The sequence below is a fragment of the Aspergillus ambiguus genome (genome assembly GCF_047715705.1).
Source record: "Aspergillus ambiguus strain CBS 117.58 unplaced genomic scaffold BDV59scaffold_3, whole genome shotgun sequence".
Classification (NCBI taxonomy): domain Eukaryota; kingdom Fungi; phylum Ascomycota; class Eurotiomycetes; order Eurotiales; family Aspergillaceae; genus Aspergillus; species Aspergillus ambiguus.
In genome coordinates, this window is record NW_027395516.1 from 659,856 (window position 1) to 687,078 (window position 27,223).

General features: G+C 49.5%; 11 protein-coding genes across 11 annotated transcripts; 8 read left to right on the plus strand and 3 right to left on the minus strand.

The window, feature by feature from the left end:
• Positions 1 to 302: 302 nt before the first annotated feature.
• On the plus strand, positions 303 to 2,489 carry BDV59DRAFT_209487 (Zn(II)2Cys6 transcription factor; the record flags this gene model as incomplete). The annotated part of the gene is made up of 3 exons (XM_073695399.1): positions 303 to 1,618; positions 1,673 to 2,306; positions 2,340 to 2,489. 3 exons carry the CDS (start codon positions 303 to 305, stop codon positions 2,487 to 2,489), a joined length of 2,100 nt encoding a protein of 699 aa, XP_073551842.1.
• Positions 2,490 to 2,899: 410 nt separating this feature from the next.
• BDV59DRAFT_198511 (putative ABC multidrug transporter) lies at positions 2,900 to 7,515 on the minus strand (the record flags this gene model as incomplete). Its single annotated transcript, XM_073693168.1, has 5 exons — positions 2,900 to 3,538; positions 3,591 to 3,824; positions 3,882 to 4,820; positions 4,877 to 6,400; positions 6,451 to 7,515. The coding sequence occupies 5 exons, from the start codon at positions 7,513 to 7,515 to the stop codon at positions 2,900 to 2,902; spliced, it is 4,401 nt and encodes a 1,466-aa protein (XP_073551843.1).
• A 1,528-nt stretch (positions 7,516 to 9,043) lies between these two features.
• Positions 9,044 to 10,576, plus strand: BDV59DRAFT_198512 (transcription factor domain-containing protein; the record flags this gene model as incomplete). Its single annotated transcript, XM_073693169.1, has 4 exons — positions 9,044 to 9,109; positions 9,165 to 9,614; positions 9,672 to 9,901; positions 9,955 to 10,576. The coding sequence occupies 4 exons, from the start codon at positions 9,044 to 9,046 to the stop codon at positions 10,574 to 10,576; spliced, it is 1,368 nt and encodes a 455-aa protein (XP_073551844.1).
• A 1,238-nt stretch (positions 10,577 to 11,814) lies between these two features.
• On the plus strand, positions 11,815 to 13,736 carry BDV59DRAFT_190906 (putative MFS transporter; the record flags this gene model as incomplete). Its single annotated transcript, XM_073691823.1, has 7 exons — positions 11,815 to 11,955; positions 12,081 to 12,144; positions 12,196 to 12,294; positions 12,348 to 12,501; positions 12,564 to 12,741; positions 12,807 to 13,330; positions 13,388 to 13,736. 7 exons carry the CDS (start codon positions 11,815 to 11,817, stop codon positions 13,734 to 13,736), a joined length of 1,509 nt encoding a protein of 502 aa, XP_073551845.1.
• A 379-nt stretch (positions 13,737 to 14,115) lies between these two features.
• Positions 14,116 to 14,988, plus strand: BDV59DRAFT_169757 (uncharacterized protein). Its single transcript, XM_073688305.1, has 2 exons — positions 14,116 to 14,334; positions 14,425 to 14,988. Exons 1-2 carry the CDS (start codon positions 14,294 to 14,296, stop codon positions 14,597 to 14,599), a joined length of 216 nt encoding a protein of 71 aa, XP_073551846.1. The 5' UTR covers positions 14,116 to 14,293; the 3' UTR covers positions 14,600 to 14,988.
• On the plus strand, positions 14,989 to 16,712 carry BDV59DRAFT_169759 (ArsA family ATPase). The gene is made up of 3 exons (XM_073688306.1): positions 14,989 to 15,660; positions 15,720 to 16,309; positions 16,367 to 16,712. The coding sequence occupies exons 1-3, from the start codon at positions 15,271 to 15,273 to the stop codon at positions 16,407 to 16,409; spliced, it is 1,023 nt and encodes a 340-aa protein (XP_073551847.1). The 5' UTR covers positions 14,989 to 15,270; the 3' UTR covers positions 16,410 to 16,712.
• Positions 16,713 to 17,864: 1,152 nt separating this feature from the next.
• Positions 17,865 to 19,025, plus strand: BDV59DRAFT_169773 (uncharacterized protein). Its single transcript, XM_073688307.1, has 3 exons — positions 17,865 to 18,470; positions 18,558 to 18,599; positions 18,658 to 19,025. The coding sequence occupies exons 1-3, from the start codon at positions 18,354 to 18,356 to the stop codon at positions 18,829 to 18,831; spliced, it is 333 nt and encodes a 110-aa protein (XP_073551848.1). The 5' UTR covers positions 17,865 to 18,353; the 3' UTR covers positions 18,832 to 19,025.
• Positions 19,026 to 19,069: 44 nt separating this feature from the next.
• On the minus strand, positions 19,070 to 21,155 carry BDV59DRAFT_169775 (eukaryotic translation initiation factor 3 subunit E; the record flags this gene model as incomplete). Its single annotated transcript, XM_073688308.1, has 2 exons — positions 19,907 to 21,155; positions 19,070 to 19,848 (listed from the first exon to the last, which is right to left on the minus strand). Coding segments are annotated over exons 1-2 (1,336 nt in total), but the record flags the coding sequence as incomplete, so codon positions are not given.
• Positions 21,156 to 21,317: 162 nt separating this feature from the next.
• On the plus strand, positions 21,318 to 22,834 carry BDV59DRAFT_169778 (mitochondrial 54S ribosomal protein mL49). The gene is made up of 3 exons (XM_073688309.1): positions 21,318 to 21,603; positions 21,728 to 22,101; positions 22,163 to 22,834. Exons 1-3 carry the CDS (start codon positions 21,441 to 21,443, stop codon positions 22,211 to 22,213), a joined length of 588 nt encoding a protein of 195 aa, XP_073551850.1. The 5' UTR covers positions 21,318 to 21,440; the 3' UTR covers positions 22,214 to 22,834.
• Positions 22,304 to 22,834, plus strand: BDV59DRAFT_84540 (uncharacterized protein). Its single transcript, XM_073697182.1, has one exon. It carries the CDS (start codon positions 22,394 to 22,396, stop codon positions 22,700 to 22,702), a length of 309 nt encoding a protein of 102 aa, XP_073551851.1. The 5' UTR covers positions 22,304 to 22,393; the 3' UTR covers positions 22,703 to 22,834.
• Positions 22,835 to 22,913: 79 nt separating this feature from the next.
• Positions 22,914 to 26,844, minus strand: BDV59DRAFT_169779 (putative ARID/BRIGHT domain protein (SWI1)). The gene has a single exon (XM_073688310.1). The coding sequence runs from the start codon at positions 26,219 to 26,221 to the stop codon at positions 23,267 to 23,269; it is 2,955 nt and encodes a 984-aa protein (XP_073551852.1). The 5' UTR covers positions 26,222 to 26,844; the 3' UTR covers positions 22,914 to 23,266.
• Between the last annotated feature and the right edge of the window lie 379 nt (positions 26,845 to 27,223).

The window sequence follows — 27,223 nt, forward strand, 5'->3', positions numbered from 1 at the left end:
ATATCTAAACATGAGATATACCATAGCACCTGCTACCTGTTAATGACATATTAACTCCGGAGTAAATGTACTCCGACGTCGTTTGTAATATACAACTGGCAAAATGTGTGCTTTCGTGTATTTGGTTCAAAGGATCGTGTCTCTAGTTCACCGACGCGTCCGCTAATGAAATCCAACAAATAAGTCGAGGTGGCCCCATCCTTCCCCCACGGGGCGACGCACCCCGCTTTAGTATCGGAAATGATATATGACGAGAGAAGTCCGCCTTTTCCGATTTCCCTCCTGACTCTATACATCGGAAAATGAGCCCTCTCAGCACCGATAATACAAGCATAATGATATCCTCGCGCAAGCGCCCCCACGAGCAGGGAGATCCCAATGCATCGGAGAGCCGCAGAAGAGATCCCAAGGTCAGTCGGGCATGCGATGCTTGTAAGGTCAAGAAGATCCGATGTTCGGGTACGCTACCATGTGATATCTGCAGCAGACGGGGATTGCCTTGCTCCTATGCAAGTAAATACGCTCGTGGCCGTGCTCCCACGCCACCATTCCGGGATGGGAATTCCCTGACAGCGTCTAGGCATGAAGGTCAACATGGCGGTCGACGATCCAGTAAAAGCACGGCGGAGAATGCCAGTCTTAGATCAGGCGGTGCGTTACAGCATTATTCGTCTCCAAACCGAGAGGAACCGGACCGAGCGGAGAGTATTGCTCTTTCTCGCGCATCTCCTGACTTGGTAATTGAGGGCCAATATCTCGATTCCACCTCCGGGTTGTCGTTTTTACATCGAGCGCTGGCAAAGCTTGTAAGGGAAAAGCAGATGTCGTTTTATGAATCAAGCGAGGGAGAGAAGAACCAACTTTTGACATCGGCTGGAGACATTCCCTTCTTTAATTCCGAAGGACAAGCTCTCACCATATTTCCGGATTCTGATATCGCTCGAGAGCTCCTTCGGCTTTATTTTGATACGTGTGTTACTACGTATCGGATGCTGCATCGCCAGACTGTAGAGGGTTGGTTGGAGACCTCCCTCAGAGACTCAGAGCAGAGTCACATTGAACCAGGGGTACTCGAAAATTCAAAGCAATCTATAATTCTGACAATTCTGGCAATTGCAAGCTTCCGGAAGTCTAAGATCAAGGGTTCCTCCAGGGACCACAGGGAGAGCGCAGGTTTACATGAAAGCGACCGCTTCTTTTCAATGGCCACGAAGTTGACTGATACGGAACTGGGCTTCCCTCGACTTGAATCTGCTCAGGCTCGGCTCATTCAGGTGCTATATCTTCTACAGACGTCTCGTATGAACAAAGCGTGGTACACTTTCGGCAGTGCCTACCAGATCATTTCCTCTCTGGGTCTACACCGTCGCCGAGGGCTCAAATCAAAAAGCAAATTGGACTATATTGCTCTTCAGTGCAGTCGACGTGTCTTTTGGGTCGCTTATACTATTGATAAGTACCTGAGTGTGGTACTTGGTCGACCACGACTCTTGCATGACGATGAGATAAACCAGGTATTCCCAGACAGTGTCAATGACGAAGACATGCTGTTGGAAGATAAGTCATGCTCAGAGCCTTCTGAAGAGTGCCACGTGGACTCACTTATCTTTCACGCAAAGTATGCCCACCCCCTGATGCTCTCCAGGAGATTTTTCGCTAACGCATTCTTTAGAATTGCCAGAATAATTGGGAGGATATCCCGTGAGGTATATTCTGGTTCTGATGAAGACAAAGATGAGCGTGTCACAGCTGTTTATCGGCTAGTAGCAGAGTTGCATGATTGGCATGCTAGCCTCCCTCCACATCTAGGAACTGTCAAACCTTCTGCACTGATTCCAAGTTTCCGCCGTCAAGCCACTGCTCTCAGCCTGGCATATTCACACGCTCTTATCCATGTCAACAGGCCTTTTCTTCTTGGAGATGGCGTTACATGCAGACGTGATGCGCGCATTCAGGAAAGAGTCGATGAGTGCCTTTCCGCCGCTCAGAATGCCTTAGAATTGGTTAATACCATGGCTAAGGACAACAATTTATTTCATGCATTCTGGTGGACACATTATGTGACTTTCTGTGCATTGGTTGTGGTATATGTCTGGAAAATCCAACAAAACCTCAGTGATTCCTTCCAGTCAGAAGGCAATTCACACACCAAGTTGCTTGAACTAGCTGAGACATGCCATTCTCATCTTTTTAAAGCCAGCTCGGCGGCATCTCCGAGTAGGCGGTACAGTATCATACTGGAGGAGCTGCGAGCACGAGCCCAGGATCAAGGGACTAGAAGCAAGGGTTCCCATCTTCTAACGGCCGTGGGGCTAGAAAGCAATAACACTGGACATGAGGACTTCATGGATGATTCACTTCTTCCTCAGGGAGCAATAGAATATACAGCTCCACTGGAAAGTGAGTTTGAGCATATTCCCAGCATGCTGGAAGCTTGGCAAACAACAGACTGGTTGGATTTAGATTCTTCGGTATGTTTCAAAAATTGAGGACCCTTAAAACATCCCAAATGAGTCGTAACTTACCTTAATGCAGGCATTTTATCCTTTCATGGGCATATTCACTGGGTCCTGATGCTAGAATACGGGGGTCTCATAGCTACTTCATAAAAGTTCTGAGCCAGATAAATAGCAATCTATTTCCAGCCAGAGTCATCTAGCAACTAAATAGCATATTACTTGTAAAAAAGTAAATGAGAACGATATTGGACGATTTAACAAGACCTTAGATGTGATAGACCAAGTTATAACGCCACTTTTATCTATATGCAGATTCTGGGTAAACTCTATATAGTGCAGAGTGTACGCACCCTTATTAAATGGCATGTAAAGAAAGAAAATAAAAGATCCGAAATGAATGTTATCCCACCGTCATCCGTCAATCAAATGATTGACCACAATCAAAGCTTTTTCTTACCCTTGGGCACACGGAAGAGCCAGTAGAAGCACACGGAAGCGCAGATATTGAAGGCAATGAACGCCCACATTAATCCAAAGTCCCTCCACCGCGTGTTGAAGTCTATATTGACGCCCAGAAGATACTGGTTGGTGTTGTCCATCGGACAGAAAGAACAGTATTCGGCAGCAGAGTCGACCAGTTTACCTCCATGAGTGGAAATATAATCTTCCATATAGGACTCGCAGCTCATGTTGACCGGGCGCTCAAAAGATAGGATTTCATTCTCCGCACAGTACATCGGTGCATCTCCTACGCATGTGCTTAGGAATCCTGCCACCAGATAGGTAAACGGATTGACTCTGTACATGAAGATCCAGAAGCCGGGCAGGGCGTCAGGGCCTGCGAGGATACCGCAGAAGGCGTACATTAGGATGGAAAGGATGTTGGAGAGGCTGGATGCAATGTCTGGGCTGTCCATGCCGGCGATTAACATGTGAGCGAAGGAGCTGGCGAAGAGGAACGTAGCCCAGATAATTAGAAAGGCGAGGGTGCTGCGATAGTGGACTGTATCGGTCCACTCAGCATTCCGGTAGAAGCCTACAGGGTAGAACCACACGAGGAAGCAGAAGACGGACATGATCTTTGGTGAGTTAGTCGATGTTTTCTTTGGGAAACGTTAGAGGGAAACATACCGTGTTCCAGAAGAACTCAACAGCAATATTGGAGATGATAAATGTTTGCCACGAATATGTCTTTGACTGCCGCTCTCGAGATTCATACAAGGTTCGCTGCGTAGTGAAAGAAGGAATGATTTGCAGGATGAGCTGGACGACGACGAAAAGGAACACGAAGATTCCAAACATCTGGTTTTGCAACCCTTGTATGGTGTTCTCGGCCTTGAAGAAGGAGAACCCAATAAAGAGAGACTAGTTTCACGTTTCAGACAGAGGCCTGGTGGATGATAAAGTGAAAGGTAATCTTACCGTGCCAATAGTGAGAAGAGCCTTTGAGTAAATATACGAAGGGTTTCGCCACATTTGCTGGAACACGCGAAGTCCAACCTGAGCTAGCTGATCACTGAACGGTGCTGCAAACTCAGCATAGCTGGACTTAGCGTCCTCATCATTTGCCTGGTGATTGGTGAGTCCCCTAAGTTTCTGAAGCTCCTCACAGACCGCTCGATATTCCGGGCTATTGCGCCACACCTCTGGCCAGTCGATATCACTATGCGCACCCGGTGCAGCACCGATGACCTCAAGCATATGCTCTGCTGGGTTGCGACCTGCAGGGCACTCGGGACCGCCATTCCGGACGAAGTAATCCATGAGTGTTCTTGATCCTGATCCGATGTTGCCGAAATAGACCGTCTTGCCGCCCTTAGCCAACAGAAGAAGTCTATCAAATCGCTGGAAGAGCATTGCAGAGGGCTGGTGGATGGTGCACAAAATCGCTTGTCCATTCTTGGTCAAAGTCTCGAGGAGCGAGCAGATTGACCAAGAGGTCTGACTATCCAACCCAGATGTAGGCTCGTCGAGGAATAATAACAATTTGGGACGTGCTGCCAACTCAACCCCAATTGTTAGACGTTTTCGCTGCTCAACATTCAGTCCTTCACCAGGAACTCCGACAATGGCATCCGCATATGCCCTCATGTTGAGCAGGTCAATCACGGTCTCAACGTACTCGAGCTTTTCCTGGCGGCTGTATGTTGGTGGCTGTCTAAGGAGGGCACTAAATTCGAGCGCTTCACGAACTGTCGACGTGTGGAGATGTAGATCTTGTTGTTGTACGTAACCAGTCTTGCGTTGGAACGAGGTATCGCGCTGTCGCCCGTCGACAAAGATGTCGCCGCCAACGACTCCGACTGTGGTCCGGCTAGCCAAGACATCAAGGAGAGTAGTTTTACCAGCGCCAGAAACGCCCTAAGTTGTCTTCATCAGTGTATATCGCATGTGGAGTGATAGTTGTTTCGACTTACCATGAGCGCAGTCAAAGTGCCGGGTTTGATCCAGCCATCAACATGATCCAGGATACGACGCGTTTCCTTTTTGATATTGATATCGTAACAAACATTCTCCCAATGGAAGATCGAGGATTGCTTCTCGACTCCCGCAATTATATCCGATCCCTGAGAATCCTTTTCCCGGCGGATTTCGACCCCAGGTTGCTCTTCGTCCGACTGAGTCTGCTTGGTCCGCTGCTGGTGAGCCTTGCCACGACGGAATACCAGCACCTCTCCTTTCGATCTTTGAGCCGCAACGAGTTCACTTGTAACCAGGTGGCTGATAGCGAGGAAAATAGTAAGCGCCACAATAATGCCAAAGTTGCGCCAGCGATGACCATTGAGATAGCCATACGACGCCTCAACAAAGGCGGTCCCAGAGACCACGTCTGAGCCTGGCACGGCACCCTTCGTCGAGCACACCCGATTGACGTTCGCGATGTTGTCGTAGTCTGGGACAAATGCGCTGCAAGGGAACTCGCGTCCGTGGAACTCGTTGACCATCACCGCTTCGAATCCATACGAGACAGGATTTAGCCAGCGAATCCAGGACGCCCATCCCCTCATGTAACTGACTGGAATGGCGAAGCCGGTGTAGAGCACTAGTGCCATTAGGATGATAGAGGAGGGGGCGAGTGCCTGGGCAATGGATTTAGTCAGGGAGCCGAGAAAGCGGAAGAACATAGACATGGACATCATCATGAAGAATGAGATCAGGAAATAGAAGAAGAATGGACCTGGTTCGCGCCGCAGATTACCCATAAAGTACAGCGTAATATTAACCAGAAGCGAGTTGCAAATCTTATATGGCATATCCATGATCATGGACGAGATGGATTCGGCGCCAGGATGGTAGAGAGCATATCGACTGTGTTTTTCGACAATTGTCCGCTTTTCATATAAACTTAAAATTTCTAGCATGCTTGCGAATGCGTTGAGGAGAACCATCATAAAGAGTAGGGCTCCGCGAGAGAAGAAGGAAGATGTGGTCTCTGGTAGGTTGTAGAAGATACTCGCGATGATGAGTGCCTCAAAGAAATTGCCGATAAGCATCGCCAGTGTCACACTCGGGTCATTCAGCAGACGCTTCAGTTCCCTCCACATGCAAAGACGAATTTGGCCCCAGTAGGATAGGGTGTACGGCGACTTATGCCGCTGAAGCTTGGACTTTTCGGAGTCCCGAGACGCAGAGAATTGATCGAGATCGCTCGAATGGAAGGGGTGTTCGTTCATATATTGATCGATTTGACGCAGTAAATGTTGACATTCAGTGCTCTCCTTCCAGCGCTTTGCGAAGTCTTCGGCCGTTCTGGGGACAAGATGCTCGTAGCCAGGTCGAATAACACGCTCCGAAGGGCTCGACATGGAGGTCAGGAAATCGGGCGTGGTCTGAGATTTAGGACAGTCAAATCCCATGTGCTGGAAATACTCGCGCGCCTCATTGGCGGGACCAAAAAATATTTGACGCCCTTCATACAGAACAGTGACTTTATCGAATAACTAGCGATTAAGTTAATAGAGAGTTCGTAACGTCTGAAAAATTGGCTTACATCATATGCTGCCTGGGGCGCTTGGTAGATAGCGACACAAGACGTCAATCCAAAGACATCACTTTGCGTGCGAAGTGTCCGACAGAACTCTACAGCATTGGCGCTATCAAGGCCCCTTGTGCTGTTGTCCCAGCACTGAAGGGGTGCATAACTTAGGGAAGCTTCCGCGATAGTCACTCGCTTTCGCTCACCTCCACTGACGCCACGGACAAAGTCGTTTCCGACACGCGTGTTGAGGGTGTGGCTGATGCCAAACATTGCCATGATAACATCTCGCAGGTTTGTCGCATATTGGTGACGATCAACAGGAATCTCGCGGGGCGTGCGAGCAAGGGCAGCGAAGTATAGAGTATCTCCAACAGGAAGCATCGGGTAGTGCGCATCGACCTCCGCGGTGTAGATAGCTTCACCTCGGAAGTTGACAGACATCTGCTTCGGTGTAATTCCGTGATAGTTAATCTGAGCAGCTGGGTCGACTTCTAAGCCATAAGTTTCTCCGGCTATCGTTCGTAGAAGGGTCGAGCAACCCGAACCAGGAGGTCCCAACACACAGAGTTGCTCCCCAGGAAGAATCAAGCCTTCGAAGTCCTGGAGGATATCGATCTTCTGCTTCTTCCCTCCAAAAAACTGGCACATCATTGTAGGCATCTTGAGCAGCGCGTTTCCCACGCTCATTTGATAGTCGACTGGGCTGCCGTATCCGTGTACGTTCAGGTTCTTGAATGCAACACCCGTCGCACGAGAGACACGACCTTCAGCATCATTATATCGGACATTGTAAAACGCTTTCGCCCAGGCGCGAGCATCAAAATGCGGGTTTGTTGGGTTGAGACGGCTCCCCTCTGGTGCATCAAATGGAGGAATATGATGGGAATGTCCGGACTGTTGGCTCGTGATTCTGCGTGCGAGACCTGCCAACTCCTGATCCGCCTTCCTTCGGTCAACACCATAGTGATCTTCCTTAAGAAAAGAGGCATCGCTACTGGAGCAAGTTCCGTTTTCCGCCACCGTATGTGAGTCGGACAATTCGGGTCGTCCTGCCCCCGTATCATCTGTGGATATCATGTGGTGTCGTCGCATGCAAGAACGGCGATTCGCAGAATACTTTCAAGTAAGGGGCTGTGATTGTACCTGTCGGGGGATTAAATAGAAATGATTTGCAGGTACAATAGATCTCCAAGAATAGGATATAGCGTGATACAAGAATTAAAGCTACGAGTGGAGATCCCTGGGAAAGGCTCTATATACCCTGACATTCGGACAAATCAAACACTATCTTGGGCGGAAAAGTCCGAACAAAGAGTCCGAATCTACGGTGCTCGGACTTTTCTGGACGACCCAGCATAGCGTAAGAGCTGCAGAGCTGTCTAACCGTCTGACCACCTGGGGCAGTATGACTCCCGCCGTTCTTGGCCGTCTCCTTGGCACCATCATCCGCCCTCCGCGGGCCCCGAGCGGGAAAGTGGCCACCTGCGCTTAGAAATAACTTGCGTACGCATGCTATATATCTGAAATGTCCGGTGTGATTCATATTGTCCGAGAAAATGGTCTCGCCTCCTAGTACAGGTGCTATGAAGCTATCGGTTAGCATCCGTGCCTTTCATGTACTTAGAGCTGAGCTAATTCGAACGTAGTGTGTGCGATGCAGAAATAAAAAGGTTCGCTATAATGCACATCCAATGGTTTACAGTTGCTGAGAATGTTTGTTATGGTCAGCTCAAATGCGATAGATTATATCCCGAGTGCTTTAGATGCCAAGCGGCTGGTACTGCTTGCAGTTTCCCGTCTCGCAAGCGACGTCTCAGGTCAGGGAATGATTCCCCCGAAGCAGGAGCTTCAGTAGGTATGGTTTTCACTCACATCGGTTAATAGGTCGGAAGGGGGAAGAAATGCTATTCGTCACCAACTCATTGCAATGCGCCAGCAGACGCCTACATCGGATATCACAAAGAGCCATACCATTGCACCGTTCGATTCAATAACCCGACTCAAAGACGCCAGGCATGACACAAATTCGTCAGCCAACTCCGCATGTGAATTTTATTCCGTGATAGAAGCAAGCGTTCATTGTACTAATGAGAATAGTATGGGTGTATAATATGGTCAATAACGCCAAGAACAACATCGAGAATCTAAAAGTCGAAGGCCGTTTCATGTCGCCAAGTTCTCCCGAAGCAGTTCGTCCAGTTGTCGAAATGGCATTAACTGATTTGAATAACGCCCTTAGTACACTACGTGAACGTATGCCTAGATCGGATCGAAATCCCGCTGGCGGGCCAGAGTACACGGCCTCTTTAAATGATCTAGAGCGACATATTGACTGCAAGCCCTCTTCCCGCCAACATTGGCGTTTTATATACTGACATCTATAACAGTATTTCTTACGACCGTTCGCTATGTTCCATTCTCTCCATTTGAACCATTGTTGGACGCCCATATTCTAAGATCGCTTCCTCGACTGCTTACCTCCCCTTATGTGAAAGTAGATCCCGCTATGAAGGTGGTTTATTACTGTGCCATTTTTTTCGGACAATCCTGTGGAACGCCTATAGAGCAGATTACGGTACCACAGACCTACTATAAGTGTATAGTGATGGCGCAGGACTGGCTAAAGTCGGCGACGGGTACTGAAATGGACCTGCTTGCTGCAATGATGACTGTAAGAGCTCTCCTTCCACAGTTGCCTTAAGAATCGATCCTCACATATTCTCCAGTCATGGCTTGCAATCAACAACTTCGACTATCACTTGTCCTGGAGCTTCCACCGAGAAGCCTGCAGATTTGCTGGCATTATGGGCCTTCATCTGGTTGACAGGTCGCTCTCCCGTGGGCGTAAGGACGAGGGAAAAAAGGAAGAAAAGCGTCGCATTTACTGGTATCTTGCGCAGACGGATTTAATGTTTCGTCTGTGGTACGACAAGCCGCCAGCTCTCGAGGGACCCATATTAAGCGTCAGAACTCCCAGTATGATCCGGCCCACAGACTCTCCGCAGCTGAGCGCTTCTGAGACTGTCCTTCAAGCTGTGTGGACGAGGGTGGTTGTGATTCTTCTTGAATATTTTGATTCTACGGGGACAGATGGACGTACCAGGTCTGAAGGAAATAAAGACAAAGTCGACAGCTGTTGTGCTCAAATTGAGGATCTGTTGAGTGACTGGGATCTGGTACGTGAGCTCCAGAGGATTTTTGTATTATGATCCCCTCCTAACCAATTGCTTCAGTTGAATGTTGTGAGATCCATGGCATCAGATGACTTGATGACCTGGTTCTTTGCCGAATCTGTCATTGCCTGCTACAGCTTTATTGTGTTCATGAGGCGTAAAGCGAACTCTACGGCGCATAGTGTTCACCCACAGGTGGTTCACGCGTCGAGAGTGATCATCTCAATCATAGTTGAATTTTCAGGCCCGACCATCTCGCTTTCTGGTGCCCATCGTGTATTCAATCTATTGTCTGTCGACCAACTGGCTCAGTTAGATCCTTGTCGCTAATTTGTCATGACAGATTCATCTCCTTCTATCCCTTCTGCGCCTTTTTCACCTTGTATCAGAACATCATTACCGCACCTAGCCTGGAGGAATGCGAGTGTGACATTCTCTCCTTGGAAGCCGTGGTTCGGGAAATGACACGACTCACCTCGATGAGATCGGACTTTTTGCCCATCACCAACGTCATGGATGCTCTGAATCGAGTCTCTCGTGCGATCCACGGATGTCAACAGAAAGATTCCGAGCCCGCTGTTTCGCTTCAGCCTGAGCCCCGAAAGCAAACGAATCAGTCAGCAAGTGTGAATCCTTCTCAACAAGCTCTTCAGGTGGGTAATCTGAAGTTCCCAACCTCAGATACCCAGCAGCTAGCCACGGATAATCATAAGTCCTTCTTCGGTCTGCCCTTTGAAATGGGTTCTGACATGGGCCTTTCGTCTCTTGGAAATTCGACCACCGCGACTCTGTCCGATAACAATGAGCCCGAAGGTATACATGAGCAGGTGAATTTTGTGCGGGCCATAGAGGAAGAGTTTGTCTGGCGTAACTGGCATGATAACTGGTGGGGAATGGATGGCCTTAGAGACATTCCTACCCTGGGAACCGGTCATGACGTCTCTGGAGCTGCGCTTGGAACATAATCGTCTCATGTCAAGCTGGTGCTGAGTATGTATCTCCGTCAATTTATATGATTCTTTCTCGATTGTAATTCAAGAACGTATAAGCTTAGTAGTTAAATATAGATATATCCTATACATCCAGTTTGGGTTTAGATATACGCATGGGCTTCTACTTGGGGGCCCTAGCTACTCAAAATAAACAAAAAACGGTCTCAATAAAACAGGTATCAGGCGAGTACATCTAAATTTTCAATTTAAAGACTATAATTTAGTGATTTCTAGCCATATTTCATTCATACCTATGAGGATGCCCATGCTGCCTTATAGATCTACTTATGACAAAACTTACCCGGCAAGAATTGTGAAGAGCGCATTGAAGACTTTCATTTCCATAACACCTTCAAATACCCAGTAATTCAATTTACACCCGAAGCGAGGCGATCTCCGACTACAATATATACAGCACTGGCCTGAAGGCACTCCTCGCAGGATTCCCTCCTTGGGTTGTGACTTCTGGGTGCTTCCGTAACCTAAGCTCCGGAATGGCTTTCTAAAAGTCAGTTCAACTGGACATCTAAGCTGATTCATATTGATGTTGTTACAACCTTTCATACCACTGAACAATTTTATTTTAAAGCCCATCTTGAACTTGGAGTCGGAAAACGCCTGGCTTCTCCATATAAAGAAGGCAGTAACTGCTGTATTTGTTCACAGCACACTGTGCTTTTATATACAATATACAAAGTCACAGCAGTAATTCAAACACATTAGCCACTCGATTTTCCAAATGTAAGCAACTGTGCCCTCTGTGTTTGTCGTATTGCGCATCCACGTTGACGCGCCAAACTTCGGTTGAACGAAGGAATCGAAGGAAATCCCCACATTCTATTAGTCCGCGTTCCCTCACACACCTCTTTCATATTTCCGTCGGCAGTTTTCAGTTCGGATTCCGCGGATTTGGGTTGAATCGCGGAAAAAGCTCCACATCTTATATGCCGACAAGCGCAATTGATTGGTACAAACTACAAGCAAAATTCAAGTCTGATTATGCTTGACAGCCTTTTGCGGGGTTCTACCCCAGGGAAAAAAGATAACTATTTCCATGGGCTAAGCTACATAATAACGGTACCTAAAACTTCCTTTGTTATATTTGCCTCTTTTCCACGGGCTTTCACATCATCCACAGGTGACATATTCGACTTGGACAGAACCCTAATTGATCAATTAACTGGCTGGTACTTTGTTGTCCTTCTTTAACAATGACACTTCCTAGAGATCCCGACATCGAGAATGTACCGTCAGAAAAAGGGAGCGTGGTACATGAAGAATTCCTTTCTCATGATGACGAACTTTTCCTTGCAAATTTCTCCGATGAAGCAAAAATGGTGCTGCTGAGAAAGGTCTGACATGTACGCTTGGTGACTACTTCCATATATGGAACTAATCTGGGTTGAATAGGTTGATGTAAGAAATTTTTAGTCTGTTTATCTATGTCCAGCGAAAACAGAACTAATTGAGTACTCAGTGGAGATTAATTCCTATACTTTTACTTCTATACTTAATTGCATACATAGACAAAACGAACATCGGTATATAACTCATGCTTATACGTTTTTCTATGTCACCTAACCATTTTTTAGGGAATGCCAAAATTGAGGGTCTTCTGTCCAGTCTCGATATGGGAGGAGAGCAATACAATATCGCATTGGCCATTTTCTTCGTACCGTTCATCCTGGCCGGTGCGTCTCCAAAATACTACAGTCACTCATGATTGGTCGCTAATCGCTCCCAGAGGTCCCAAGTAATATCATACTGAACTATTTCAAAAAGCCATCAACCTATCTGGCCGCCCTAATATTTGTCTGGGGTGTGGTCATGACCTGCGCAGGATTCGTGCAAAACTTTGGCAGCTTAGTTGCCATCCGGTTTCTACTGGGCTTATTTGAGTTTGTTCTCATGCAATAAAGTTCTATATATAAGCATCTTCATTTCCTAACAGCCTTCTTAGAGCAGGACTTCTTCCAGGTGCGGTGTTGATCATTTCTAAATGGTATCTACCAAACGAGACACAAACTCGAATTGCCATTCTCTACACCTCTGCAGCTTCAGGAGGGGCATTTTCAGGTCTTCTCGCGTTTGCTATTGCGAAAATGGATGGGATATGTGGGTATGAAGGCTGGCGATGGGTTTGTTAGCACCTATGTTACCCCCAATGCGGAACGCCAGAGACTGATCTCCTAATTACCTCCAGATATTTATTATTGAGGGACTTGCTACTATTTTTTTGGCGATAGCCTGCTACTTTCTCCTGATTGATTCCCCCAGATTGTCTTCAAGCTGGCTGAGCCCTGATGAGATCCGTTTCTTGGAGGTTCGACAGCTCGCGAACAGTATCCAGGGCTCACGTAAAAAAGGTCTTGACTGGAAATCACTTACTGGGGTCTTGGGTGACTGGAAGATTTATCTCCTCATTATGGGCAGTTGGTCCAATGCTGTGCCGAATTATGCGCTCAAGTTTACAATGCCGCAGATAATCAAGGGGATGGGTTTCACCTCAGCCAAAGCACAACTCATGACTATCCCACCTTACGCCTTGGGGGCACTCTCAGCTTATATCTTTTCGATGTTTGCGGATCGTTATACGTGGCGAATGCCTTTCATCATCGTACCTCAACTATTGCAGGTAGTTGCCTTTAGCATCCTCTTCACCAAGGCAGCGCAAATTAGTGAAAATGTAGCGCTATGCTACTTCGGTGTTTGCCTTGCGTGCTTCGGGTATGACCTCCCACGATGTGACCTAAGAATTCGGTGTCAATAGCTAACGGCTCATAGTATGTATCCAATACTACCAGGCGTTAATGCTTGGAATGTTTCAAATCTTCCAAACCCGACGAAACGTGCGATTGGAATCGGATATCTCATCTGCATGGGCAACGTGGGTGGCATTATCGGTAGTTTTATATACCAAGAGAAGGAGGCACCGCGCTATGTGACAGGCTACGGGAACTCATTTGCCTTTGCGTCGGCTGGAGTGATAGCATGCCTGGTGCTCGAGTTCTGTCTATACAATCTGAACCAGAAAAAGGCACGGATGAGCGAAACCGATGTTCGTGCGCAGTATACGGAAGAGCAACTAAAAGAGTTGGGAGAGAAAAGTCCACTATTCCGGTATACATTATGAGCTCAACACCGTGAATAGGACGTTTTTCCTTTTCTTTTTTTGAACAGCAAGTCTTATTTTACTCACAATTACATATAAAACATAAATAAGTACCGGGTCTACAGAACACATACGCAACCTCGAGAACAGCAAAGAATTCTAGGGTCTGCACTCTATTCTTGTAAGCAAGCATCCGACAGCCCATGCGACGCTTGGAATACTATCATGTTTCCTTGACTCAGTCAGTCATATCTATTACAATATGGCAAAACTTTTGGATATGGTAATTTAACATATCATCCGTGGTTACGTGCATGTCAGGCGTTGGCCCGGTCTTCTTTGCAGCGGCGATGATGATGTCAGACCTCAGGTGACAGACTGAGGTAAGGACCAAATAACCATAGATTGTGATTTGACTATAATTCCAGCTCAGGCTATGTTATATAAGTGTCTTGCACCATTGCCCAGTTTTGTCGCCACCAAATGCGAATCAAGTATATTTGCGCTCGTTCTGGTCCGAGGTCGCCAGTCGATTCAGATCACAAACAACAGCTACTGCCGAATATTATTCTAATATTATGGCAGCATTTGCACTTGGGGGAAATTCACCTATCTTCCGGTAAGTTGGGTGTTTTATTAGATAGACAAGATCTGTTTGAGGATGGTGACGGCGGGCATCACTGTCTCCCACTAACCCTTCATCATATAGCGGCGGCAGAAACAACCAAGGTATCTACGCTGTCTTCGCTGTCCTTGCAGGAGGTTTGATCCTCCACCGATGGTATTCAAGCTCTTTCCCCGAGAAAGATGCCCTTCCGTTTCCATACTCCACGCGGTCGGACAAGGGGAGCGATGCCCAGAAAACGGTGAAGAAATCGCCTTGATCCGCCCCGTGGCCCTGGAGGGTAGATTGAATGTTGAGAAGGATGAAAACAGAAGTTTGTTAGTATGGACGATGGCTCTGTATCGCACTAGCTCCAGTACTCTGTAGTTCCTTGATTTCGGTCCTAGAGCTTTTCAATCAAATGCTCAGGACACTTGCTTCTTGATTCTGTAACATAAAGGGAAAAAAAATGTTCATACCCGAACGCTCACGCATTCCCTTCGCTATTGGAAGTGCTTCCTGGTTCTATATGTTTCGTAATATGGGCAATAGAAGCTCGATAAGCTCGTTGTCACGTGGGTATAACGGGGACTTTCTGGCCTCAGGCACAAATCCCAGCACGTGCCAATGAATTCGACATGTTGAACTTGGTGTACCTTCAACTCGATATCCCACCCTTCATCTCGATCTTTCGCCTTGTCGACGTGTCCTCAACCCTACTCTAGTGACTTCCCTGAGTTGGCATTTTTGCTTCCATCACAGGTCCTTCGCGAAGCTTCGACTGCCACTATTTGCTGCATTTGCGGGGTACTCCGTATAGCGAGGTAATTTCCGCCCCATTGCGTCGAGCCATGCGCACCAACTACTAACCCACATTTAGTAGTCCATCGAGCTCAATCCTACCTCCGAGATCAATTCCAGGTCCCACCTCCATTCCTCACAAACGTCAGGATGTCCTCCACCGCGGTCGTGCACGATGACTATCTCATGGAGCCTTCGCTCCAGTCGATCGTCAACCAGAAGACTCTCCGTTGGATCTTTGTCGGTGGTAAAGGTGGTGTGGGAAAGACGACCACCTCTTGTTCCCTCGCCATCCAGCTCGCCAAAGTCCGCAAGTCGGTCCTTCTGATCTCCACCGACCCCGCGCACAACCTGAGTGATGCATTCGGGCAGAAATTTGGCAAGGAGGCTCGCCTGGTAGATGGATTCGACAACCTGAGCGCGATGGAAATCGACCCCAATGGCAGCATCCAGGATCTGTTGGCTAGTGGGGATGCGCAGCAGGATGACCCGATGGCAGGGATGGGTGTGAACAACATGATGCAGGACCTGGCATTCAGTGTATGTGCATTGCGAACTATTAGTCTCAAACAAATCACAGCTAATAAAGGTGATGACAGATTCCGGGTGTCGATGAAGCTATGTCCTTTGCAGAGGTCCTCAAGCAAGTGAAGTCGCTGTCGTATGAGGTTATTGTTTTCGACACCGCGCCCACTGGTCACACGCTTCGGTTCCTTCAGTTCCCCACGGTCCTTGAAAAAGCCCTTGCCAAGCTCTCCCAACTTTCGTCTCAGTTTGGTCCCATGTTGAACTCGATACTTGGAGCTCGTGGGGGTCTTCCGGGTGGCCAGAACTTGGATGAGCTTTTGCAGAAGATGGAATCTCTCAGGGAAACTATTAGCGAAGTCAACTCGCAATTCAAGGACGCCGATCTCACCACCTTTGTGTGTGTCTGCATTGCCGAGTTCCTGTCACTGTACGAGACGGAGCGTATGATCCAGGAATTGACGAGCTACAGCATTGACACTCACGCCATTGTCGTCAACCAACTTCTGTTCCCCAAGGATGGCAGTGAGTGTGACCAGTGCAACGCCCGGAGGAAGATGCAGAAGAAGTACCTCGAGCAAATCGAGGAATTGTACGAGGATTTCAATGTCGTGAGAATGCCCCTGCTGGTGGAAGAAGTTCGAGGGAAGGAAAAGTTGGAAAAGTCAGTCCCCGAATCCAATGCGCCCACGGTCTCTTGAGATGCTAATTACTCTTACAGGTTCAGCGATATGCTTGTGCACCCTTATGTGCCCCCGAATTAGGGACTGTGATGTTATCGAATAGCCTGATAATGTGATCTTAGGCCATGGCTTTTTGGCATGAGTTATGAAAGAGATAGACCATAATACAGAAAGCAATTCACACGATTCATCCAGTTATTATCTGTGCAGACGTTTAACCATGACAAGCTTGACTTACTATATTCATCGTCAGGCTGCACCGCCTTGTGATAAGTGCCAATGCCAATGCCTCGCCGCATTTAGACCACCACCTCTTCCCTGGAGCAGCATGCCGGGCGAGTATGGCGCTGTAGTCACCAATCTGCCTCCCGGATGATGAGAGTGCGCCCTTGGTCTCAAATAAGCGCTATAATCGTATCCCATGATCCCGCACTACGTTTATACTGACAATTAGATATCTACTAGCCCATATGATTGGTCATACTTGATCGAGCAGGGCCAAACATATTCTCTGCGGGTATGAACGGAGAGCTGAATCCTCACCTGCTATTGCCAGATACGTGGCTCAACCGGAAGCGTGTCATGAGAATCGATCGCTGCCACTTGTCGTCATGGGCCCTATATCAGATTGTGCCCCATTGTCATCCATCCGATGATGCCAATAATCTACAATTATAACCCAATCCAACTTACGACTACGGCTAGATCTACCCGATGAATACCCTGATGGGATGTACTTGCAGCAGACAAGCCCCATACAGGAAGACTTGTCGGAATCGAACCAAATGTGACCGCTAGACCTAGTCATATAGCAACTAGCGTATGGATTTCTGCTTTAACGGCTGAACGGTCTCCCTGAAACGTGCCAACTCCTCTGTGGAGGAGAATATGAGGACTAAACTGCTCCAAACTGCTTTGCCAAGCTCCTTGCATCATGCGCTTGAGATGTAAGTAGGATCCGTATTGCCGACTGGTCCACGTTCCCTCTGGGTCAACAGGAAACAACAGGAGAACAGGCGGAGGGTAGATAAGAAAACGCACAACAGACAGAACCATCCAGGGAGGTGCGCTAGAAAAAAAACGAAACAAACCGCCCACTAAGCGAGGATATACCCGTATGATTGGCCTCTCTGTGTCAATGACCCCAACTGAATTCAACGTGGTTTCCCTAGATCTGCGCGTGGAACAAGTCTTGGTATCGATCTAGTTTCGTGCAGATGTCAATTTCGATTGCTGGGATGCCGGAGTCTCGGCATGCAACAAACCCTGAACCGCGAAGAAAGGTGTCCCCCGCCGAGAGGATCCGAGAAGACTTGCAGATTATTACGAGGGCTAACGCTGCCTGGACGTTCGGCTCCTGGAGCCACGGCATCATCGCTCGCAGCAGACCATCCCGGGCTGCATGTTCACCGCAGAATGGACCAAGAAACAAAATGAACAAGGAAGGCCTCGGGCGCAGAACAGCCAGGCCTATTGGCACTCCTGTTCGCCTCCTTTTCAATTCGTGGGCGTCTTTAGTCCCCGTTGGAGGGCAAGCCTCACTTTGTCTCGTGCAAAAGGGTTGGATGAAAGAGTGAGGCGGCCCTTCCGGCATCCGGCAAGAAAAGGGGCCTCTCTCGCGCTCTCTCCACCATTTCCATCCCAGCAGGCTCAATTGCTGCTGGACGGGCTAGCTTCGAACTTATTTTCTTTTTGAATTGTGGCCCCCGGTTTTGGACTACACGGCTTTGCTGGTCGGTTTTGCTCAGGGGCCGTTGGTTTAGGGTGTTGTAGGCGCTATTCCATCTCCAGAGCACACATAAAGGCCGACGATCTTACTCTATTCAATCGGTATATGTCTTCCTTTACGCAGGGAGGGGCGAAACGGAACGAGGCCCTATAGAGCCATATTTAATCCCACATTATCGCGTAGACCGTCGTCCATAGTGGTTGAAGTTGGACTACGCCGTCCGTTGACCAACAAGGACAATCCCACCGCGTGTTTACCCTACAAGGAGACGGGCGCATCCGACACAGAAAAATATAATGTCCCAAGTCCAGCAATACTGGCTCCCGGGATACGGCCTCTCCCGACAAATTGTTCTCGGGCATATCCAGTACTTCTTGGGCCCATCCGCCACTGCCAGACCCTATACTTACCAGGTATATCCACCATGACGAACTCCTCTCCTCCTCCGGCGCAAATGGCTTGAACACAATGTCCCTAACACGTGGATGTCAATCTAAAAGGGACGAGAAGGCTATCTCATTGTTGGCGTCCCTCTAACACGGGTCTGAATCCCCTTCTTGTTGCGTGAATAGTCTGTATAGCTGATATCTGGCTGGCCAGGAGCAAATCGACGATCTAGCATTGATGTCCCGAGAGTATGAGCGGCAAGAGACCCTCCGAATGGCCGGTGAAACCGTCATGGATTCTTCAGAGACTTATATCAATGAAATAGTGCCTGTGCGGAACCAGCCTCGCAGACGAGCAGTGGAAACGGAATCTCGACGGGGTCGGTAATCATTCGAAGAATTCGAAGACAGCTCTTTTCTGTTCTAGTATTCTTGTTCAGCTTCTCGCATGTCTGTTCCATTAGCGACCTTTGTGCATTGCCCAAGCGTTGCTCATTTTACTGGTTTTGAAATAGATATACCTATTTGTTTGCGCTGTTCTCATAGTTAACTAGGTAGGCTCAATAAAGCCAGACTCTCCATGCAGCATACAACTCATCTGGATGACGGCATTCATCCAACCAGCCCAGGCCATTAATGAATAACTTGATAGAATAAAATCCTCAGGGTCATATTTCCACTCATCTCTATAGATCAATTCGTAACAGCATGGAATCACATGGACCGGAACCCTTGTACCCAAGGACAGTCGGATACTGTCCTGATCCTCCACGCGAGGACGACAGTGCTAGCTGCGGTCTTCACCCTTCACACTTATAGTTTTCTGAAAGCTCCCCGGGTACATGAAAACATCTGATAGGCAGAATCTGAAGATCTTTCTTTTCCATCGTCAAAGTTTAGGAGGGTCTAACTAGATCGTAAAGACAAAGAATATAGGGGAAAGGGGAAGGTAGAGCAAGGAGAACATGAAAAGTGGACCACCGGAACGCCAGCCTGATGCCACTCCGCTTGGTCCCGTCATTCAAGGAAGCCCACCGGTATACGGGCATATACTAACATGAACAGAACCAATGAGAGAACGGTAAAAGACGAATCCTGTTTTTTTAATGAAACATTTGGTTTCGTTTTATTTATTTCGCAACGGCAGCACTAGACGGTATCTCGTTAATTCCCATGCAGATCAACATGGATTTCGGTCATGCAAACTCACCTCAGGACTTGCGTCCGGAAGAATGCACCCTTGGTCTTCTCAATGACCTGCTGGTACACCGACTGAGGAGGGTGGTTCATGATAACCGTGCCCTCCTTGTAGTCGATCTTGGCATCGACCCGGGTATCGCGGATCAGGTTCACAATCCACTTCTCACCCTCATCCTGGTTAAGTCCAAGACGGGTAGACAGGTCCCTGCGAGAGAATTAGCTTTCGTGCGCCCTTGTCAATGGGCAAGACCTATGTAACGTACTTAATGTCAATCCGCTGGTGGATCTTGCAGTAGCTCTCAGAGATCAGATGACGGGCAGCCTCAACGAAGGCATCGGCAGCTGAAACCAGGAAGAAGTCGCTGCGCAGCACATCTTCGGCCTCACCCAGCTTCTTCTGGGCCTCCTCGAAGTCGAAGTCGACATACAACGCCTTGATGAAGTCGGTAATGGGGTCAGAGTATTCGTAGCCCTCCTGGCGGACCACCCGGATGAGATCCTTCAACTGCTTCTGGTAGGCGCTGCTGTTCTTGTGGGAACGGTTGCGGTTGGTGATAACGGCGGCAGCGAGGTATCGGAGAACCCAGGGGCAGCTGGTCTGGATGGTGTTGATGTAGGCGGGGGAGAAGAAGAGGTCGGTGAGGACATCACGGGCGGGATCGTAGTTGAAGAAGGGGAAGAGAGACCAGTGGATCAGCCAGGAACGGTTCTGGAGCTGACCGAGAGGGTTGTTGAATAGCCGGGTTTCAATCGATTCCTTCACCTTCTGGACCTCCTCCATGGCACCCTCCCAGCTGGTGGTCAAGATCTCCGACGCGAGCTTACCCCATGTGGCCGAGGCGACCTTGTCGTTGTCCGTGGAGAGGACACGGAACTGATAGAGCAGTTCGGCGGCGGTACCGTAGCTACCGCAGCTGTACTGGAACCGACCGTAGTCGTAGAGACTGTTGACCATCTCGTGGGTGACACCGTGCTGTTCCTCGAGGAACTTCAAGTTGGCGACCTTGTCACTCCGCAGGTTACCCACGACCGCCTCATCCTGCAGCAACTCGGTGATCTTGGAACTCTCATCCTGATAGTGTTGCAGCTTCGCAAGAACCTCCTCTCTCTTCTTCACGAACTCGTCGGGGATCGTGTCGGAGTTGTTAATTTCCTTCCACAGATTGGCGACATAATCGGTCATGTTGGTATGCTTGAGCAACTCATACTTCGCACGGACAACCTCCTTGTCATCATCCTGGCCGGAGCTAAATTCGAGCAGAGGGAAAACCAGATGGCGATCGAGATAAGGGATCAACTTGGGCAGCAGGTCATATTGGTTGGCGATCTCTTCAGCGGTCTTCGGCGGGTGGGCGGCGGCACCGCTGAGCAGAGTCTCCGCGGAGGGGGGGACGTTGGCTGCCATGATGGAGCAAGATAGAGAGGCAGCGGACGAGAACGAGGAGAAGGTGAGGAAAGGGGGGAGGAGGTGGGGGAGCGAAAGGTGATGTCGCGATGCGATCTCTTCCGTTGGGAAGTCTTGAGTGTGCGGCGACTTCTTTTGCGCTGGCGAAAATGTGGGCGGGAGGGCTGGTGGCCGCGCTAGGCCGAGTCGGGACTAGCGGCAGGTCTCCGCGCTCGAAGCAAAGAAATCGCTTCATCTTTTGCATCTTGCTGCTCTCTCTCTCCCCATCAGCCTCCTCTTTCTCCCTTCTCCCCCGTCCCTCTCCGCTGCTGGAGTGCGCTTTCTCAGGACTTTCCTCGTCCTGTCTGTCTCCTGCTGGTCTTAGGGTCTCCTTCCCCCTCCGAACCCCCCTGATGGCCTCCCTCCTGCAGTCCCGTCCGGTCTGCTCGGCCGTTCGCAAGCAGGCAACGGCTCTACCCTTCTACCTCCAAACCGCTACCAAGTCGACTTCCTCTCCATCAGGGACATGTAGTTCTTTCTCCACGCTATCGTCACAACCTAGATCTCTGCGTTCTCGTAAGTGATGCCGGTTTCCGCCATTTCCATTGCGGTCTGTCCGCTGCGCCTACTCGCATCCGTCCATAAGACGAATATCCAAAGACATCCCGGAAGACCCAGCTGCTGACTCGACACCATCCAGAACGTCCTCTCCAATCCCTTCAGCGTCTCAACTCCCGCTCCCGCGTCCCGACGCATCAATGCCGCACCTTCCTGGTCCAACTGAGGCGCCAATCTCAGACCCTCAGAGAAAACACCCCCTCAACAGGCACTCCCTCTCCGGCCACTGAAACTTTACAAACCACCAATCTTCCCTACTTCATTCGTCGCACCGCCTGCAACCAACTCCCCGTCTACCTCGTCACCAAAGCGGGTGGTACCAAACAACAGACCAAGGTGCAGAAGACGGAAGGTGACCTGGACGCGCTGCGGGCTGATCTGGCACGGTACCTGAATATCGACCCGAAGAGTCCGGATGTGACGATCAACCGCCTCAACGGGCACATTATCGTCAAGGTAGGCCATATCCGCGGAAGTTCGCGTTCTATATAAAACCTTCTAACTCTCGGCGAACCAGGGTTGGCGAAAATCTGAGATCTTGAAGTTCCTCTCGGAACGCAACTTCTAGACCAATAACAAAACCCAACGAGCGGCTCTGTTGATGACCATTTACTCCTCCGATCCTTCTTCTTCATCACCATGCTCTTCTCTGTCGCCCTCCCCCTCCACCTAGGCGAACCCTCCCGGAATAAAAGTCATAGCCCGCCAGAGCATCATCCAATTAAAGCCGAAAAGTAAGACCACGCGGATGGGCTACCAGCTACCACAAAAAGAGATGAAAGGAACATGTGGCTGGCCTTGGTTTCATTGTCCTATTTTCTATTTTTTACTGCGATTTCTCTCCGAACTTGAACTTGAACCTTCATGGAGCTGTGCGTTGTTTTCTTTTTTACACCCTTGTATTATTTCTCTGTTGGTGTTCTGTCGCATTTTCAGTCAGGTCTGGTTTTTTGATTGGCTTCCGCACTGGCATGGTCTCCTCTTGTCGTCGATCTCACCTCCCGCTTTTTCGCCCTTCGTGCAGCTCTGTATCCTGTGTACATGTCCAATGACTTGACGGTTGCTTAATTGTCTGACTAATCTTGGCGAATGGCTCTGTTCCTTTTCTACGCATCCTACAGACTGAGAAAAAAAAATCCCTAGGTCTAGATACGGATTGAATGTGATTCCCGTGTTGGACATGTCTCACCTGGTCGTACGATTTGATACAGTTGATCTTTTGCCTGTGGCATGATCGAAGTCTAGGAACTGAATAGGGTAGTTCATAAGTCTGCAACAATACCACACTAGTCTTATACAACCCACCGGGACCTGGACATCACACATGTTCGTTCACTTAGGGTATTGAGAATTACACACGCAGATTCCAGACACATCAGTGACATGTCTCAAATTTTCCACCGACGCCATAAGTAACAGTCAACAGTATAAGGCCGTAGACAACGAAAAAGACAAGCGTACTTCACTTATATGAGTAATGGACAGGATAAAAACATTCACCAATAGTTGCATATTGACAATAATAATAATGCTCGGTCTTCGCCTGCGCTAGAAAATGACCAAAAAAGCGAACCAAACCCCAATCATACATCCCTAACCCACCCGATCCAAAAGAAGAACATCACTCCGCAAGCCGCGCATACGTAATCAACTGCCGAACGACACCAGGGTCCACGTTGTGCATCAACAAAGCCCCTAGCAGACTTTCCTTCTTGGGGATGATCCCCGACGGGAAACGCAACGCCGATTCCGTGTCAACATGCTTGGACCGCTCGGCTAGTCGCTGGAGGATTGTCAGCCCACGGTTGATGATGGAGCTATACGCTGAAGCTTCCGCCTCAGCCTGCCCTCGTGCAGCATGGGATTGACGTGGGTTGATATGGGGCGGAACGCGGTCGGTGCTCAGAAGGCAAGACAAGCGGAGGAGATGTATGGCGAAACCATCCGTGGATTCAAGCCAAGCCTTCGCAAGCGTAGCATCAGCGAATCCTGAAAGGATATCTGCTGCCAGCAGGCCTTGCATTAGGAAAACCTTGCGGGCATCGGCGACGGCCAGCGGTTTCCGAGGCTGATCGGGGACCGGCGAAATGGCCAGACCAAAAGCACGGGTCAGAAGCTCTGTTTGGAGCCCACTGCCTCCATCACCAGTGAAGATCGCTCGGAAGAAGGTTCGGTTCGGCTCATCTCTCGCCAGGAGCTTGGCTAAGCTATCGACGGCGGCAGGTGTGTATTTGTGGATAGAGGGGTTGTACGGAGTGAACATGACGCCGTCAGAACCACAGGGGCCTGGAAACGGAGCGAAGGCCAGAAGGAAGTATAACAAACAAAGCGCCTCCTCTTTGCTTGGCAGCTGTATGCTATGTGCCAGATTACTCAGGTAAATGACTGTATCTTTCATGAAGTCCAGGGTATTCTGGTGTGTCCGCAAGAGCATATTTCGAGTTCCCAGATAGCGGATAATGGTGGAGAAGAACTGGACGACGACTGGTGAGGACAATGCTCCAAAATTGGACTCGGTAAATGAGAAATTGCGCAGGATCGTCGTAACGCAGATGAGGCGGTCGACGGCACGGTCGAGTTCATACTCAAGGCTCCCAAATTCCGGAACATCAGCCAGAGACGTCCATTCAGATTGACAGCCTCGCGTGATCTCCTCATAAGTGGGCAGTAACATCATGTCGGAGACTTCTGGGGAGTGCTCCGCAAGAAGCTCTGCTTGGTCTTCGGCGCATTCGATGAGGCTATCGACTAGATCATCGCAATTCTCCAACGATATCGGTATCGCCGGCTCGCAAGAAATCGTTGCCAAAGTGTCCAATGCCAACCGCATCTCAGCATGGATCCCAGATTTAAGGCTCATTATGAGCGCATGGATGTCAATAACGCCGAGATCGGCAAATGCCGGAACATTCGGTTTTAATCGCGTTATATCCTCTCCAATCTGGTACATTTCATCGACGACTATAGGGCCATGGAAGTTACTAGGTGGTAAAACCATGGGCTTAAAGGGGTCTTCAATCGGATGCTTGAGGGGTTGGTTTGATGACTGGTCAAACTGTTCGGTGCTTTTTCCGGATACAGACCCCGGACCTTTGACAGACGACGCAGGCGACTGGCCCGGCAATTGCGGAGTCGTATCATGAGGCGTCGCTGGTGGTTGAGACTGACGGGAGACACTAAGTCGATGTTGTTGCTGCTGCTGTTTGTTCGACGGCTTCATGGGAGTAGGAGTAGCAAAGCCGTTCGAAACGTTTGCCTGTGGGTTGTTTGACATGGCGGGGTTAACAGGAGAAGGATGCCCCATCTGTTGCTCGAACTGCCCTTGCTTAGCGGCGGGCGACTGGAATTGTAGAGCTGATGGGTCACTAGGCTGTCTAGGAAGAGATCCTTGCTGCATCTGCTCTGCGATGTTCTTTTGCTGAGAACTGAGGAAAGCTTGTTCATATGCTGCGAGGTTCCGTTGGTGATGATCCCGAATCTCTTGCGCGGCCATTGGGAATTGCTGTGGTGGAAATTGCAGCTGTTGAGCGATCACCGGCCACATATTCGTAGCGTTGATCTTCTTCGAACCACCCAATTTCATGACAATTGCATAGAGCTGGACCAAGTTGATCGGACGTCCGCAAACGATAGGGTTTGGATCGAGAGGAAGATTCCGTGCCATCATGAATTTCTGTAGCGATCTCATGAACGCTTCTGGGTTAGGGGGTTTCGCCATCGTTTGTTGCATCTGCCTAATCGCAGCCATCTGGTGGGGGTTCGAAACAGCATTCATCCCCGCAGCTGCAGCCATGGGGGGACGTCCAGGAATGGCCGGATTCATGCCCATGGGGCGTCCTTGGTTCTGCATCTGCATGGCCTGTATTCGCTGCTGCTGCTGTTGGGCGACCATAGCCTGTTGGTAGTTCTGGGGCATGCCACCAAAATGAGCCTGCATAGGCGCCTGTACGGCTGGAGACGTCATCGCAGTACCGGGAGAAAACTGCGGAGCCATTCCTTGGGTAAATGGCTGGCCCGGAATGAATGCATTGTTCTGGGGGGTGTTGACCCGGCTGGGATTATCAGGCTGTGACGGGGACATTTGAGGGCCAACGTGAGGACCGGCGGGGGAGAAGGGGCTAGGAGACGCGGTTCCCATCCTCTGGACCCCATGTTGATCAAAGTCTTGCATGACAGGGGATTGCGTCACATTAGGGGAGGCCCCTGGTTGGAGATGCTGGTATTGGGAGGGATGCGGTGCAAACTGGGGAGCGCCATTTGTTGGCCCCTGGTATCCAGGAAAAGGGACCTGGTGAGGAGTCTGAGATCGCGATGCACCTAGCCCACCAGGAGCTTGCCTAGGCGACATCGACATGCCATCCTCTGGTCGTGGCCGTTTGGACGGAATCACTTGGTTGGGATTATGGAACCCAGGGGACACGTTTCGCGGGACTCCATTGAACATGCGCTGGAATTGATTGGGGTCGGGGGTCGGAGACGGATGGAGAAAAGCTGCTGAAGGATCAATGGTCGCCTGATGGAACGCACCATTATCATGGCTTGGGAGGTTCGAGGCGTCGGCTAGCCAGGCATTCATGTCGTGTGGTTTTACCAACCCATCTGCGATGCGAGGTGTCTGTTAGCGATCACGATCCAGGCATGTGCGCGGATCTGCCATCAATGCCGGGACCAGCACGAATTTGAAAGCAAAAGACAGGTGCAAGGAGGGCAGCATTGGGATGGAAGAATGATAGGTCAGGGGAGGTGTCACGACGCGTCGAGATAGGGAGTCGAGAATCGCGCGACGGGAGTCGGGAACTCGAACATCAAGGACAATTCATCCACAACATGAGGACCATCAGGGGAAGGGAAGAAATGGGGGACGTGAAAGATACATGTTCCCAGGAGGAGACGAAAGTGATATCATGTACATACCGACAAGGCTGAACAACTGGAAAAAAAATGCCGACTCTTAAGCGGAGGGATGGGGAGCCGACCCCGAAGGCAGCGACGGTGAGTTTGCAGGAAGTCGACGGGTCACGGGACCGTGGGTGCCGCAGGCAGGAAAGTTGGGACTAAGGCAGAAACCCCATCAGCATCAGGAGTCGGAGAAGGCGGTGACTGTCGCTGGTACAATCAAGGGTAGGGGAAATAATAAAATAAAATAAAATAAAAAGCAACCATCGGATAAGCCAGAGACCACAAAACCACGTATAGGATTCGCAAGACGCGCGCGTGGGAGGCCCGAGGAATGGCTGGTCCGTTGGCAGTGCGTGGCCACAGCCGATCCCGGCGTACAATGAGAGGGGGCAGAAAAAGACAGACTAATGATGAGGACGAGAGGCCGGGGAGGAAAGGGAGGGGAAGGATGACAAGCGTACCTGTACAAAGAGGTGCAATATGCAGCGATCTGAAAAAATGTATTTTATTTTAGTATACAAATAATTTTTTTAATTGCTGGATTCAATCATCAGTAGGGGGATGGAGTGGAGGCACGGGGAAGAAGATCAAGAATGGGGACAGCGTGGAGAGAGGGGGAACACCTCCAAAGAAGGGAAAAGACACTAAAATCACCCAGGGAAAGGAAAGGGACGAACGT